Source organism: Drosophila mojavensis, unplaced genomic scaffold, assembly GCF_018153725.1.
Source record: "Drosophila mojavensis isolate 15081-1352.22 unplaced genomic scaffold, ASM1815372v1 contig_231, whole genome shotgun sequence".
Classification (NCBI taxonomy): Eukaryota; Metazoa; Arthropoda; class Insecta; order Diptera; family Drosophilidae; genus Drosophila; species Drosophila mojavensis.
In genome coordinates this window covers 2,469,223-2,485,193 of record NW_025318772.1, presented here as the reverse complement: position 1 = coordinate 2,485,193, position 15,971 = coordinate 2,469,223, and the positions used below count along the sequence as shown (strand labels likewise).

The 15,971-nt window shown below is 41.6% G+C and overlaps 2 protein-coding genes across 4 annotated transcripts; one reads left to right on the top strand and one right to left on the bottom strand.

Moving 5' to 3' along the window:
* The first annotated feature begins 214 nt into the window (after positions 1–214).
* LOC6574727 (aminopeptidase N) lies at positions 215–8,199 on the top strand. Its single transcript, XM_015167618.3, has 7 exons — positions 215–297; positions 3,890–4,360; positions 4,908–5,063; positions 5,130–5,987; positions 6,054–6,603; positions 7,199–7,719; positions 7,778–8,199. The coding sequence occupies exons 2-7, from the start codon at positions 3,897–3,899 to the stop codon at positions 8,019–8,021; spliced, it is 2,793 nt and encodes a 930-aa protein (XP_015023104.1). The 5' UTR covers positions 215–297; positions 3,890–3,896; the 3' UTR covers positions 8,022–8,199.
* A 264-nt stretch (positions 8,200–8,463) lies between these two features.
* On the bottom strand, positions 8,464–15,943 carry LOC6574726 (ubiquitin carboxyl-terminal hydrolase 1). 3 transcript variants are annotated; one of them, XM_015167617.3, is made up of 5 exons: positions 15,504–15,943; positions 13,622–14,116; positions 12,502–13,558; positions 11,797–12,433; positions 8,464–11,594 (listed from the first exon to the last, which is right to left on the bottom strand). In XM_015167617.3, exons 2-5 carry the CDS (start codon positions 14,103–14,105, stop codon positions 10,398–10,400), a joined length of 3,375 nt encoding a protein of 1,124 aa, XP_015023103.1. In that variant the 5' UTR covers positions 14,106–14,116; positions 15,504–15,943; the 3' UTR covers positions 8,464–10,397. The 3 variants fall into 3 exon arrangements, with proteins under 3 accessions (XP_015023103.1, XP_015023102.1, XP_043863973.1); XM_015167616.3 differs by having other exon boundaries at positions 15,772–15,943; XM_044008038.1 differs by having other exon boundaries at positions 15,833–15,934.
* Positions 15,944–15,971: the final 28 nt, after the last annotated feature.

Genomic DNA, 15,971 nt, shown 5'->3' with positions numbered 1-15,971 from the left:
TGTGTGCGTATAATTTTGATAAAGGTTCCACAAAAGCCTGAACTGCGCCGACGCCGAGGCACGAATTTGCTTCGTTTAAGCCGCCTGCTGTTGCTGCGACTGCGAAAAGCGACGCTCAATCAGGCTCTCTCTTTCTATTCCTCTCTCTCTCTCTCTCTCTCTGTGTATGTGTGTGTGCGTGTGTATGCGTACTGCGTTGCGCCTATAAGATAAAAGCGCCGTGCTATGAAAATCTTTAGATTGCCGCCGACCAGCGAACGGCTCGCATTCACGTCTAGCTAACAGAAGCTCCAAGCGGTACGGTAGTCAGTTCAGTTGTATACAAAAGTTAGACATATAATACATATAACTAAAAATATATCTATATAAGCCCAGTTATGTGCATAACTCCAAGCTCAAGCCCTGCGCTTTAAGTAAAAAGATAAATAAATCACAAAGCAACAAAACTTGTTTAAGCTTAACGAACTTAAAACGACTACAAAAATTGCTCATAAAATAAACTAAAAACTTTAAGTAATTAATATTATTAAAATATAAACAGATAACGTGTAATTCGAAACGCTCGTAAACCATTTGCAGTAACTATTGACAGAAGTGTTATTCAACTATTCGACTTTTCCCTCAGCAACGCCCAGCAATTAAAGAAGAACAGATATCGATATATACATATATATAGAGTATATAAATATCTATTAAAAATAAAGTTCATATATAGTATGTATGGCAGAAGCTGTGCAAATCAATTTCGCGTTTCGTAGGCAAAGTGCTTCAAGTTCAATTGATATGTCAATGCCAAGCGCTCGAATCATAGCTGAAATCAGTGCAGTAAATTGCGACGCGTTAACGGTTATGCAATTTGAATCGGTTATATTATTTCAATAGCAAACTTTAAATGTTTCAAGTTCATGTAATTGAACATTTATGACAATTTCAGCTGCATACATGCATAAATATCATTTAGCTAATCTTTGCTTTGGCATTACTAAGCACTTCCGAATCGGTTCGTTTTTTGATTTATCGAATTCAATTAAGGAAAAACTTGAGTCTGAAAGTGAATCTGTTGAATACCTAAAGCTTTTGGATGTGACTTTCAGCTTAAACGGTTATATATCAGTTATGGTTTTTTTTTTGGCATATCGGGTATAGTTTATATAGTAAATATTCACTTGTGTGTAAATTCGTATATAAATGTAATGGCTTAAAATATTTTTTGAAGTGGTTTTATCGGATATAAGCGGTGCAGGTCAAAATATAAAGATCTATAGTTTTTCATAATAATATTTCTACTTAAATGTTATTAAATCAAAAATATATTAGAATAATATATTAAATTTAAGAAAGAAATTCCACTATTAGAAATCTATTCAAACGGTTATGTATCGGTTATTAATACAATCAATAAATAATTTATTTAAAAGGTGTTTGTTGAACTTGGCTTTTAAGACAAATAAATAATATAATTATTATAAATTCTTATAATATATATATTTAATGTATCTATATATATATATCTATGTCAATATATCTATTGAGTACTTTCGCATGAATTAGAAAAGCTGATTTTGTTGTTAATGTCTCCCATTTAATATAGGCTTTGTTGTCTATATTTATATATTATTTTAAATTTGATACTTATATCTTAAGTTCATGTTACAGTACCCCATAGTAGCTTCAGAGTTGGTTTAGTCTACTAACATTTTCAAGATCAACTCTAAACTTCTATAATACATTGAAAATTTTGTTTGCTTATTATTAATCTCTAATCAATTAGAATTAATCTCTAATTAATTATATGTAAGGGCAATTGTTTCTATAAAGTGTGGGATATTGTTGCTTTACTGTGCTCAAGATCGTATAAAAATATGGCATATTCGTTAGACCGCTTCCTAAAGTTTTCTCTTACCAGTGCTTCTCATGGGCAGGTATGATCCCGTCGTATATACCCGACAGCAGCAAACTGTTTAATTTATAATTGATTTCAGAGAAAACGCCACACAGAATTGAAATGCTTTCAATGTTTTGTACATGCAGTGTCCAATCCATGCATCAATCATGCTGTCAATTCATGACTTTCGACTCAACTTTCGACATGTTCTCAATGCATAAACTAAGCGCGGCTTCCTCCCTCATAGGTGCAGATAGTCGGGAATATGTTAATATGGGGGTTCAATGGCCGCGCCCACAGTCAGCTTTTGCATATGTTTAATAAACACACACCCACGCACACATAGACACCTAGACACCCATACACACACACAAATAACTACACATGGATAGCTTCAATTCTGATTGAGAAAAAAAAAACGAGTTGTAAGTTCTCATCTGGTTTATCCAGTTACTGTTCTTTCACACTCTTGACTTTATGTGTGTGTGTTTGTGTGTGTGTGTGTGTTTGGGAGAGGGACTAAGAGAGAGATAGAGATGCTCTCTAAATGATCTCACACTGACAGCTACATATGTCACACCCATTGGGTGTTACAGTCTTTAGAATCAGTTCCGAATCAGATGCAAACACCTGACGCGAAGCACCTCACATTTTGCACACAATCAGCATAATATTGCTACAAAATAATAACAAATGAGCGTCAGGGCAGCGCAAAACAGCAAACACGATATAAAGCAAAATGTTCAATAAAAATAAAAATTATTCAAGTTTCATTGGCCCAGACCTTAATACGTGTGCGGCATGGGAAAAGATGCCGAACATCACTAACAACCCAGACAATTTGCATTAACAAAAAAAAAATAAATAAATAAATAAAATAAAATAAAATAAAAATAAAAATAAAAATAAATAAATAAATAAATGAAGTAAAATAAAATAAAATTAAATGAAATACAATTAAATACTTAGCATATACGTACAGTAGTCATATCACATTTTAAATGCCCTTCGGCTACACTTAACTTAATTGCGAATTACAAGAAGCTTTAAGAGAATTTCCAGAACTAGAACAAAGATTGCTTTTTTATTTTAATTATCACTAAATATACGGCTCAGTTGTGGCAATAATCAAATCCGAAGGTTGTATACCCTTTTAGATATAGGGCTTATGTCTAATGCAATGCAGACACATAACATAGAAAATCTTAAATCTAGAATGAGAACATTAAAATTGATGTGTGTCGGTATTTAAGAAGGTTTTTCATCGAGGTTTTCGCTCTTGACATATACGAAGCTAAGGAGTGTGAGAATGGAAGGGAAGAAGACGGAGAAAGAAGGAAAAGAATGAGAGAAAAGAAAACAAGATGGATAGAAACTTAGAGAGGAAATAGAGGTAAAAATAAAGAGTAAAAATGCGGCAAAGAAAGCTTGGGAGAGATATGAGAGATATGTATATAGGGAACATAAGAAAGAGAGATGAAGAGAAAGAGAGAAAGGGAGACAAAGAAGTAGAGTAAATCATATAAACATAATTTAAGATATAAAGAGGGTGAGTGTATATGGGTGTGAGAGAGAGAGAGAGAGAGCGAGAGAGAAATAGAGAGAGAAAGAAAAGACTGAGAAACATATTAGGGCCATGTCACTGATCTTCAGATGAGGAGTATAAGTGCATACTTTATGCTTTATAACTTGATTAGACTGTTAAGGAATTTTAATTTCATGAAAAATAGTATGCCTGAATACCTGATCTAAAGTGATTCACTTTCACAACGTATTACAAATGCATTAAACACTCAGTATACCCTGCACTCAATTGTTATGGTGTTAAGCGTTAGTTAGTGTTGATTGCGTTCCGTTTGGCTTGTTTTATAAATTGATTTGAGCTTCGATACCGCAAGTGATTTAGTTAATTGCTCCATTCCGCTCCACATTAGCAGCGCGTTGATTGATGTTTGTTTATAAATGTTTTGACCCTCTGTTGTTGTTGTTGTTGTTGCTCCGCAGTTTTAACATGCGGCTGCTTCTACTGCTCGTGGCCAGTTGGGCGGTGCTGGGCTTGACCCTGGCCGACTCGAGCTATAACCATTTTCGGCTGCCCACGGCGCTGCGGCCCCAGAAGTACAATTTACGTGTCTTGACGCACTTTGAAGACCCGGACAATCTGCGTTTCGAGGGCGATATGAAAATCCTGTTCAAAGTGCTGGAAAACGCGAATAACATCACGTTGCACGCGAAGAATTTGACGATCGACGAGTCGCTCATTACACTGCGCGACACATCGAGTGCCAACAAAAAGAACTGCGTCTCCGGCACGGAGGTGAATGCGGTCCATGATTTCTATGTGATGCGCACCTGCGAGGAGCTCGTGGCCGGAGATGTCTACGAGCTGACCGTGCCATTCGCCGCCGAGCTCAACCGTCAGCTGGAGGGCTACTACAGAAGCTCCTACATTGATCCCGTTACGAACAAGTCCCGGTAAGAGACCCGCAAATGTTGCCTGGGGAACTACGTTAGTAGTGTAAGGCAAGAAATATGGGAATGAACTTAGGAAAATGGTCTTTAGAAAATATTACTTAAGAGAATTACCAGGGAATATATATAGAACTATTTACGCACCGGACAGCGGACGCACGGATAGAGGGACGGTCAGGTGGAGGGTCGGACGGACGGGCAGGCAGAAAGACGAACGTGCGGAAAGACATAAGAACGCACGGACAAAAGGATGGGCATTCTGACTGACAGGATGCACGGACAAAAGTTCGGACAGACGGACGGGTACAAAGACGGACAAAAATGCAGCAAGATATGGACTGTACAGAACCTAAATAAACTTGGGTACTCTGCGTAAATTTTGGTATGTTAAATTTCTGAAAATCGAAATAATTCAATTGACACTACCATAGCTGCATGACAAAGTTGTTGCCACAATAATTCACAATTATTTAGCTACACTAATGCTATGCCTAAGTTCTTATGTAATTTTAAAAATATTCTCTTACAATATCTTCAAATTCTCACTCAGCTGGCTGTCCATAACACAGTTCGAGCCAGCATCTGCGCGCTTGGCCTTCCCCTGCTTCGATGAGCCGGATTACAAGGCGCCTTTTGTGGTTACACTTGGCTACCACAAGCGCTTCAACGGACTGAGCAACATGCCCGTCAAGGAGATAAAGCCCAAGTAAGACCGGTTGGCCAGTTGACAGACGGTTAGACTATATATAGAATTGTACGATATAATTTGCAGCGAACAAATTGTGGATTATATTTGGTGTGAGTTCGAGGAGTCGGTGCCCATGTCCACCTACTTGGTAGCCTATTCGGTCAATGACTTCTCCCACAAGCCCTCCACGCTGCCGAACAGCACGCTGTTCCGCACCTGGGCCCGGCCGAACGCCATCGAGCAGTGCGACTATGCGGCCGAGGTGGGACCCAAGGTGCTGCAGTACTACGAGGACCTGTTTGGCATTAAGTTTCCGCTGCCGAAGATCGATCAGATAGCCATACCGGATTTCAGTGCTGGGGCTATGGAGAACTGGGGTCTGGTCACGTACAGGGAGATCGCTCTGCTCTATTCGGCTCAGCACTCGTCGCTGGCGGACAAGCAGCGCGTTGCCTCGATCATTGCCCATGAGCTGGCCCACCAGTGGTTCGGCAATCTGGTCACGATGAAGTGGTGGACGGATCTGTGGCTGAACGAGGGATTCGCCACATATGTGGCCAGCTTGGGTGTGGACAAAATCAATCCCGAGTGGCGTTCCATGGCCCAGGAGTCGCTCAGTAATCTGCTGGTCATCTTCAGGAAGGACGCACTAGAGACCAGCCATCCCATATCGCGACCCATTGAGCTGGTTACTGAGATCCAGGAGAGCTTCGACCAGATCTCATATCAGAAGGGCTCCACAGTGCTGCGCATGATGCACATGTTCTTGGGCGACGAGTCCTTCCGCTCGGGCATACAAAACTATCTGCAAAAGTTCTCCTACGGCAATGCCGAGCAGGATAATCTCTGGGAATCGCTGACAGAAGCGGCCCACAAATTCAAGGCGCTGCCCAAGAGCTACGACATCAAGCGCATTATGGACTCATGGACTCTGCAGACGGGGTGAGTGCTCATACACCAAAATTTTTGACTCACTAGACGAATCTCTAATCTGTAAACCCTTCACAGCTATCCCATTATCAACATTACCCGGGACTACTCAGCTGGCAGTGCCAAGCTCAACCAGGAGCGTTATCTGCTGAACACTCAGATCTCACGGGCACAGCGAGGCGGCTGCTGGTGGGTGCCACTCAGCTATACAACCCAGGGGGAGCGCGACTTTACGAACACGGCGCCCAAGACCTGGATGGAGTGCAGCAGCTCCGGCGAAGTGCTGCCCAAGACGATAACGGGACTGCCCGGCAAGGATCAGTGGATCATATTCAATACCCAGATGACGACGCTGTACAAGGTCAACTATGACGAGCGCAACTGGAAACTGCTCATCGACACGCTCACCAATGGCGACTTCGAGAGCATTCATGTGATCAATCGCGCCCAGCTGATTGACGATGCCTTCTACCTGGCCTGGACGGGCGAACAGAACTATGACATCGCCATGGAACTGCTGGAGTATATGAGACGCGAGCGCGAGTACCTGCCCTGGAAGTCGGCCTTTGAGAATTTGAAGCGCCTCAGGGGTATCATCAGACAAACGCCCAATCTGGAGTTCTTCAAGGTTAGTTGAGTTCCATGTATATTTCCAGACATGGGTCAAGATACACTCTTATCCTGCTACACACAAGACAACGTAACCCAGAGCTCTCATTCTAATTTTTATTTGAATTGCAAACATTATGCGGCCCGACACTAAATTCCCAATGTCAAAGTTGTATTTTTTCGTAAGTTCATTCCAGACCAGATCAAAACAAAGTCTCAAATTCATTTCGAATTCTTTTCGCACTCAATCTCTTAAAGACTTTCTCTCTCACTCTCTCTCTTTATCTCTGTTTCTATATTAAGTAAGATGTGGCAGACGGTCAAGACCGTCTGCATCTAACTCGTTCACGTTGAAAGCTATCGAGTTCTTGGCATAGCATAAGCTATACATAGATTTTAGATTAAAAGTCTCTAGTTCCTGCAGTGCACAGAAATGAATTATGTTTGTACTGTAAATAATATGCCTCCTATCCTAGAAAGTCTTAAAGTCATATGAAAGTCCATCTAAGTCTCTAGTCTCAGCATACACTCTTTTTGCTACGTGAACGAGTAGAGATGGATAAAAAAAATTCCATTCGCATTATATGACGTCCCTCTTCAACGTTTATTCACAGCGTTATCTGCAAAAGCTAATCGAGCCCGTTTATGAGCATCTGAATGGCTTGAATGACACCTTCGCCAACATTGAGCAGCAGGACCAGGTGCTGCTCAAGACCATGGTGGCCACATGGGCGTGCCAGTATCAGGTGGGCGACTGTGTGCCCAAGGCACTGAACTATTTTACGGCCTGGCGTAGCGAGCAGGATCCGGACAAACAGAATCCGGTGCCCATCAACTTGCGGCAAACGGTCTACTGCACCGCCATACGGCATGGCGACGATGCCGATTGGAATTTCCTGTGGATGCGCTACAATAACTCGAACGTGGCTGCCGAGAAGCGCACGATTATGTCGTCGCTGGGCTGCACGCGTGAGGTGTGGCTGCTGCAGCGCTACCTGGCACTCACCTTTGAGCCGAAGCAGGGCATACGCAAACAGGACTCGATGTGGGCCTTCCAGGCGGTGGCATACAATGAGATTGGCTTCCATTTGGCCAGAGATTACTTCATGAACAACGTGGACTTCATCTACAAATTGTAAGCGATTCTCTCGAATCAACATGTAATTATATTACTAACTATTTTTCCACCACAGCTACAGTCCCATTGTCAAGGACATGTCGCGGCTGTTGCCGCCCTTCTCGGAGCAGACCTTCCAGCAGAGCGATTTCGATGATTTCAGGAATTTCGTCAGCGAGCACAGAAGTTCACTGAAGGGACTGGAACAGGCCATACAGCAAACCCTAGAGACCATGCTCACCAATGTCCAGTGGAAGGAACGCAACTATGACCAGGTCTCGGTCTCCATCAGGAGTTTACTTGACAAACCAACAGAATAAAACAAAAACTTAAAAAAAATGAAAACAACATGAAATAGAGGTGTTATACTCCATAGATAACGTCAAATAAATCATTTCGTGCGCAAGCCCTCATCAGCTAAATGAAAACTCTCTCGAGCATGACACAAATGTAATGTTCCAATAAAGAATATTAAAATAATTATATAATACCAAAAAACGTCAGTTGTTAATTATGTTTTGGGTTCTTTAACAGTTAAGATTGTAGAGGTTAAAAATTAAATAAGCATAGTACGCTAGAAAGTTTTAAAAGCTACATTTTTCGGTCAGATTACGTCCTTTCATGCTTCTACTACAGCAACTTAAGGTCCATGGGTTCTACCCAGAATTTATCAGCTCTCCAAAGAGAATTTCTCTCACACTTCTTGACCTTAAGAATTGAGGCATCCAGATACACACAGATAGCCAATATAATGTACATAGATTATGTTGTATATTTCGTATATTTAAGCATGTTTTATTATGCTACTCAATCATAATAATAATAATCATAATCATAATCCATAATTATCGTAATAATAAAAGTAATTGGAATTAAACGGCGCTTCTTCAACACGATTTTGTGGAAACTTCAATTATTGTTAGGGTTTGGATTTTTGTTTGATTCCAATTGTTGTTTTATTGGAATTGTTAGATCTTACAAATTACAAGTACAAGCTAAATAAATATGTATGTGTGTTCTGTGTGTGTTATGTATTTGTGTGTTTGTAAATGTTAATATCACTAAAGCAGCGCTCCTGAAATGACGTAACTAAACCCCTAACTAAAGAGCTGAACAGATTGCATTCGGTATTATTATGAAATTTAATTTTTATTATTAATTAATATAATTAGCATAGGTGTATGTGTGAGTGTTTTGTTGTGTATTAACATACATGAAGTTGTGTGTCTCTGTGTTGTTGTTGCTATCCTTATTTTGCTTTAGTTTGTCCTATGAAAAACATGAGTATAAACTTTTATTACATTTATAACAATTCTCTGATTGACTTTCAATTTTATGCACTTTTGTGAACGTGTGTGTGTGTTGGTTGTGTGTTGTTGCTCTTCTCCTTCTTCTATTAGCTGCTGTTGTTGTTCTTCTCAATTGGCCTAAAAGACGGGCTTTTATTGGTTTGCATTAAATTGTAACAACTATTTAACACTTGATATATGTATGCTTGGGCCAATATGTTTATATTTATATATATATATATATATATATATAGAAATATATCTATTACTATGTCCAGATGCATTGATAATCGTTTTTATTAATATGTACGTATATATGTATTTGTTTTTATGTTTATGTAGAACAAAATATTTAGCTACTGCTTGAATTACAAGTTGCCGAAGCTGCCTTCAGGCTGAAACTGCCTTTAGGCTATTTCTTCTTTATGGAAGTTATGCACAAAACGGATTTATTAACTATATTCAAAAGATGTATTATCATATTTGTAAATTACTTATTGAATTGAGCTTCTGTTTATGTTAATTTACAAACGGCTTATCGAGATTTGATGCGTGTGTTTTTTCATTAGTATTTCACTGAGGCGCGAAACAAGTTTTTGCATAGCGTTCGTAACGTGTTAAATTCGTGTTTACAATTTTTGCTTTGATTTCAGCTTTAATTGTTATGTGAACAAATGAATTTCCAAGACAAAATTAAAATTTAGTGTTTTCATAGCAAATAAAAGCAACAATACTTAATGTATGCTAAACTCAAAATAGCGTATATGTATATATATATATATATAGTATATAGACATGTATTAACGTAAAAAATGTTTTTGAACTGAACGCAAAAGTACATTGTAAATGCCATGTGTCAAACTAATTGAATTTGTTAGCCAACGGCTTTAACTGGACCACAACTAACCTACAGAGTTGCCCAGGCCCGAAACAAGGGCTTTGGCTGGGCGTGGTAATTATAATAGATATATATATATCATTTTCATTTCATTCTTATTTTTTTTTTTATCTTTTTTTTTTTGTAACTGGCTTCAGTCATAAGGGTATTTAGTTTTAAACATTTTGTTGCTGTTTCGTATATAAGAGTTATTAAATGTAGTTTACTTTCTTGTTAATTGTTTTTATGCATGTAGATAAACGATAGAGCTTAAACGTGTACAATTGTTTAACAAACAGACTTCTGCTTCAACTTATGCCCACACTCGTGTGACCTAAACTAAGAGACGTATTTGTATATGTTTCCTATATATTTATATATATAATGTACTTTTGAATGTAAGTTCCTACATAGCTGCTCTATTTATATGGTTGCTTATTCAATGCTGCCGCTGCTACTGCTGTTCATTTAGCTGCTTGTCTTACATCTGTTTTACATTTGATGACCTTGCGCAGCGTCGCAAAAACTTTTCAAATCTTGTGCAAGCCACTTTGCAGATTATCATTTGACCAGGAGCTCTGCGGTAGCTGCTGCGCCGGCACTGCTACTGCTGCTGCTGCTGCTGCTGCTGCTGCTGCGGACGACGCCGACACTGCTGACGTGGGCTGCGGTGGTGGCGGTGTGGATGATGAGCTCGGCTTCTGTGGCGTCGCCGGCTGCAAATCGAAGCGTGCATAGAACAGTAAATATGGTGTAATTGTAATTTTGCGCGTCGGCGATAGCAGCTCCTCGAATTCCCGTTGTGTCATCGCCTTGATCTTATCATCGTCGCACATATACCAAATGGGCTCGCTGCTGTTGCCCTGCGTATAGTTGGCTTTGACTCCGCCGCGCCCCGTGCTGCCATAGCCCGTGGGATACGACGCACAGCTGTTGGTGCTGCTGCCATAGCTGAGATTGCTGTTGCTGCCATTCTGCAGGGATTCCTCGCTGAAGTCGCTGTTGCTGGCGGTAGTGCTGCCCGCCATGCTCGCCTGTTGGCTGCAGCACAGGCGCATCGCGCAACAGTTGATGCCTTGGCAGGTGGTGTTCATGCTGAGCTTGCCAATGCCATTGGTGATGGTCTTGCTGGTGAATCCGTTCACTTGCTTCACATTTTTGCTCATGTCGCCGCTGCTGGATGCTTTGTTGCGGCCGAATTTCATTTTCTTCATCAAACTGGTGCCCGACGAGGCCAAAGCCGAGGCAGCCGCTGACACCGGTAAGCTGGCAATGCTGCTAATCCCATTATTGCTTGGCGCCGCGTTCTCATTGCCAGCTGCTGGTGCCGCTGACTGCTGTTGTTGTGCGCTGCTTGTCGCATTGCGTCGATCCTTGGGGCAATTAACGTAATCACTGGCCAGGTCCAAGAAGCAGGTGTACGCTATATAATGACCCACTGTTAACGTGGCGCCAACGTGCGTTATGACGCTGTACAACTTGTAAACGTGCAGCTTGTTGGCATCGCTCAGCTCACAGCACTTGGCACAGAAGCAGGGCAGCGTAAATGTTGTGGGCACATAGGTGCTGACCTTCTCCATGCCGCCCGAGAACCGATTCAGTTGGATGACCAGTAGACGGGGCAGCACTTCATACGATATGGAGCGTATGGCCTCAGTGTAGCCCGTACACTGATTGCAGCTGTATTTGTTATCGCCGCGAAAATATTCACGCGTTATGCAAGAGTTCTGAAAAAAAAAAACACAAAGTATATCATCAATGAATCAGTCTTCAATGATTGCATTTCAGCCTTAATAAAAATAATGAATTAATGGGAATTAAGCCTGACTAAATCCAATCGTTGTACGCTATTGTACTTAACGATAATTAGTCTAATGCCTTTGAGCTCCATTGAACTTTTTCTATAGCTGATCTGGTTGCTGTACTAACCTGTATATAGGCGCTGGGTTTTTCCTGCAATTCGGCATTATCATAGCCCGAAATCGGCACAGGTACTGAGATATCGAGCATGCCTTGCTTCTGACGCGTAATTGTTTCACAGCTCAGGCATTTGGTGGTCAGCACCACAATACCTTCAAAATCAGAGTTGAAAAAGTTGATATTCAGCTCGCGGATGCGCTCCTCCAAACGCATTTTATCCTTGAGCAGACTAGCCGTATTGATTTCATCATCACTGGAATATTTTGCAGGTGCGGTCGATGCAGCTGATGCTGTGGTATTAGCACCAGCAGCAGCAGCAGCTGAAGCAGCTGGAGCACCGCTGAGATCGACTGTGTTTAAATAAAAGAGACTATTGGAGGCGACATGGGTGGTTCCTATGCCACCGCCAGCTGTGGTTGGACTATTATCTTTGAGCGGTGACTGCAATCGTGTCGCCTTTGAGGATTTCACTTCATCTTTTCTCTTTGATTTTCGTGAAAAAAATGATGTTTTTGTTGTTGTGGTACTTTGATTTTGACTAGTTGCTATCGAGCCATTGCCGGAAGCGCTCATGAGCGCATGATTTCCCACATCAGAGCGCTCCATGGAATCGACCGTATCCGTATCATCAGGATTGGCAATGTAGCTGCATAAACGAAAAGGCAATCAGTCAATTAATCACATTATTGTCTACCTATAACAGGTACAACTCACCCGTTCGCAATCACTTCCGGACACTCGCCAATGGCCTTTATCAGCGACTGATTCGTTTCGCGTATACAATTCAGCACACACATTAGAAACTCGTGCGCATCCTGCTGTTGATTGCCCTCGAATGTGGCATTGACGTCCTGTATGGCATGCAACAGGGTGTCCGCATGATAGGGCTCACTGGAGTCGGCCATCTCATTGCCATGCAGACTGCTGTACAGATCGTGCAACTTCTCGCTGACCGACTGATGTGTTGACTTCTTGCTTCCGCTGCTGGCGGCGTTGCTGCCGCTGCCATTGCTGGTGCTGTTGTACGGGTCTGTTGTGGCCAGATCTTTGCTGCTCCAGCTGCGTGCGTGCTCCAATTGAGCGCCACCGCTGCCGCTCACGTTGCGGCCCAGCGAGGCGGACTTGGCATTCTGTTGACGCTGTATCGCCTGCTGCACCACATTCAAATCCTGAATCAGATGATGCAAATTGTGCAGGAAATGCGGGGCAAAACGCAGCGTATACACCACCGAATTTAAATAGCAAGTGTTGCCGATGTTGCACAGCGTTCCCATAGTGGGCACATGATTCAATGCTGTACCACCACTGCCATTTAGTCCACTGCCGGGGATGGAGCTGGCGCCGCTCGAATTGCTGCCACCGGCTGGGCCATAATACTGATGGCTCTGCAGTTCGGTTGAATCGTTGTCTCCGGTAACGGATGAATTGCCAGCTCGCAGACCAGGGCCGCCAGACGCATAGCCATTGGCCACGCGCCGCTGTTCGTCTGTGGTTGTTTGATACCGTCGATCGTATAGCGACATGTTGCAGCTGCGTTTGCGTTTGCGAAAAGCGCGCGACGCCGGTTTATTCGAATCAAGCTCGATTTGAGCCGCAGCGATGGCCGCTGCTGTCTCCGCTGAGAAATTAGAATCGGTCTCGATCTTAGAACGACGCTTGCGATTTCTACCGCTGACGTTGACACCTCCGCCACCTCCGCGTCGCTTTCTTCCAGTTACTTTCGGTTCTGGCTCCTCTTCAATGCGATTCCAAAACTCGGGTTTGAAATGTTCTGCAAAAATTGAATCTAATCATTAGCAATTGCCTATTGAATGTATAAGCTCCAGCTGCTTACCTAACTTGATATACTTATGATACTCGGCAGCCTCTGTGGGCGTAGGCGATGACTGTGCTGTCGGTGATGGACTTGACGCTTTCTCCGGTATGGGTGGTAGGTTAACTGCTGCTGGTTGCCTTGATCTTAGACTGGCACAACGCGAGAGCTCTGCCACATAAACACGTCGAGTACGTTTACGCTTTGGCACCGCCTCGATATCTTTGTGGCTTGTTTGTTGGGGCTGTGCGACCTGATCTACGTACTCTTGTATCTCTGGATATATGACCGAACACGTTGGTGCTGGCAGCGACGGCTCACCGGATTCAGTAGTCGTTGCAGATGTTGTGGAAGCTTTGGATTTCAGTAAAGTGTTGGACTTCAACAAAATGTACGTGTTCTGACGTGTTTTTGGGCTTTTATTGTTGGTGGTGGTGTTGTTGCTGCTGATTGGCGGAAGACGTACTTGTTCCTCTTTCAGCTCATATATTTCATATTCGAGCATCTTTCATTATCCTGTCAACAAATTACAAAATGATAAATTCAATTCGAGGATAATATTCATTTATTTATTATATTCTAATTAAGTTTAAGTGACAGTACTATAAACGATCTATTTCAGTAAAGCAATACGAAAACTTTAGGAAAATGAGAAAAAGCAGTGTATAAAAGTTGTCAAAAATGATACCAGTGTTGTAATACATATACATACATATATTTATACGTGTATTTAATTGTTATTGCTACAAAAGCACAAATAGTAAATTATCAGTGATGATAAAAGTTATATGGAACTCGATTTCTTAGAAAATATATTATGACATTCGCACGCACATGATTTTGAAATTCAAGTAAGACGGTCACACTGTCTGCTCTCTGTTTTGTGCGTACCCTTGTGGGTCTAACAGCTGATAATGCTTCCTTCTTTCTCTAACTAAGAGACAATGCTATTTCCTTTTTTTTTTTAAGTGAAGCTTTCTGGCAATGCCATTATGAAAATATAACGATCGCACTTATGAACTAAATTTTGTTCGCATGTGCTGATTGAGTGACTCGTCAGCTCAAATTCAAAATTGTTGTCCGATAAGGTGATAAGAAATTGTATAATAATCAATAATTAATCTTACGTTCAGGTGCTTATGATTCATTTCAGAAAAACTATTTACAAGCAAAGGTGCTTATATGAATCTGATAAATGCGCGTGATTAACTCTCCCAAGCTCTTCACATTTTATTCTGGCTTAAAACTCAAGTTTATTCGTACCAAATGTCCTAACCCCGAATTATTATTTGTGCAATGAACAGCACCCGGCAGGCTAAACAGATTTCCAATTTGAAAATAATTGCGCTCAGTAAATGGGCTAATTATGTAAAGTATAAATCATGGCCGGCTGCTGATGAAAATTTATGGCGACAGGTGGGTAAGCGGGGTTGAAGCGTAGCTTTGGTGAGGTAGGCCAGGGCCAAGCATCGAAGGGGGGCGTTCACAGAGGGCAACAAAGAACAAACAAATATTAATGCGAATGATATGTAGAAGGAGTGAACGTGAACATGAATGTGAACGTTAACTATGTGTATTGCTATTGATTTTGTTGCTGGAATGAAGGTCACATGTCGCACAGGCTGCAAATACAAGTGACGGGAAAAGAGTGCATGATAATGCTAAGGTTACACATTTAGACAGCGCCAATAAGATGGGTTGAGTACACACACACACACACAGCTTCAATTACAGCACGGATCAGCAACAAATGCAAATGCAAAGTAAACAGCTATAATAATAGAAGCAAGATTTGCAAATTTTGCTGGATGCTGTGACATTCATTTTGCAAACGTGTATGGGTGTATGGGTGCGCGTATGTGTTTATGTGTTTTTCGTATATGTATGTATAAATGCGACTCACATATTTGGGGAACAACATTTGCGGGCAGTTGCTATGTTCTGTGTAGCATTGCTTTGAGTAAAATAAACAATTTCAATTGCCGCTGCCAAATGTCATGAAATTTCACTTGCAACGTAACGTAGCGCAACGTAAGAATCATACACACACTCTCACACATACGCACGCATGCAACGCTCCCCGCACTCGTTAAACTGACACCACACACACTCTAATTTTCACTTTTTTTCACTGCGGCGGTTATCGTGTGACTGTCCAACTCTTTTTGTACCTGGTTAGAAAATCTTTCTTCACTGCTGCACTTCAGGGCATTGTAGCGGTGCTGCACTTACACATTAACATTTAATTTATTTATAGTTTCAAGTGGTTTGAGGCACTGAAATTAGTTAAACTTATGCGCCGTAAGCGTACGGCCGCTCTCGGTGGCAGATGATGTTCATTCGTTGTGCTCTCCGCTCGCTACTCGCTACA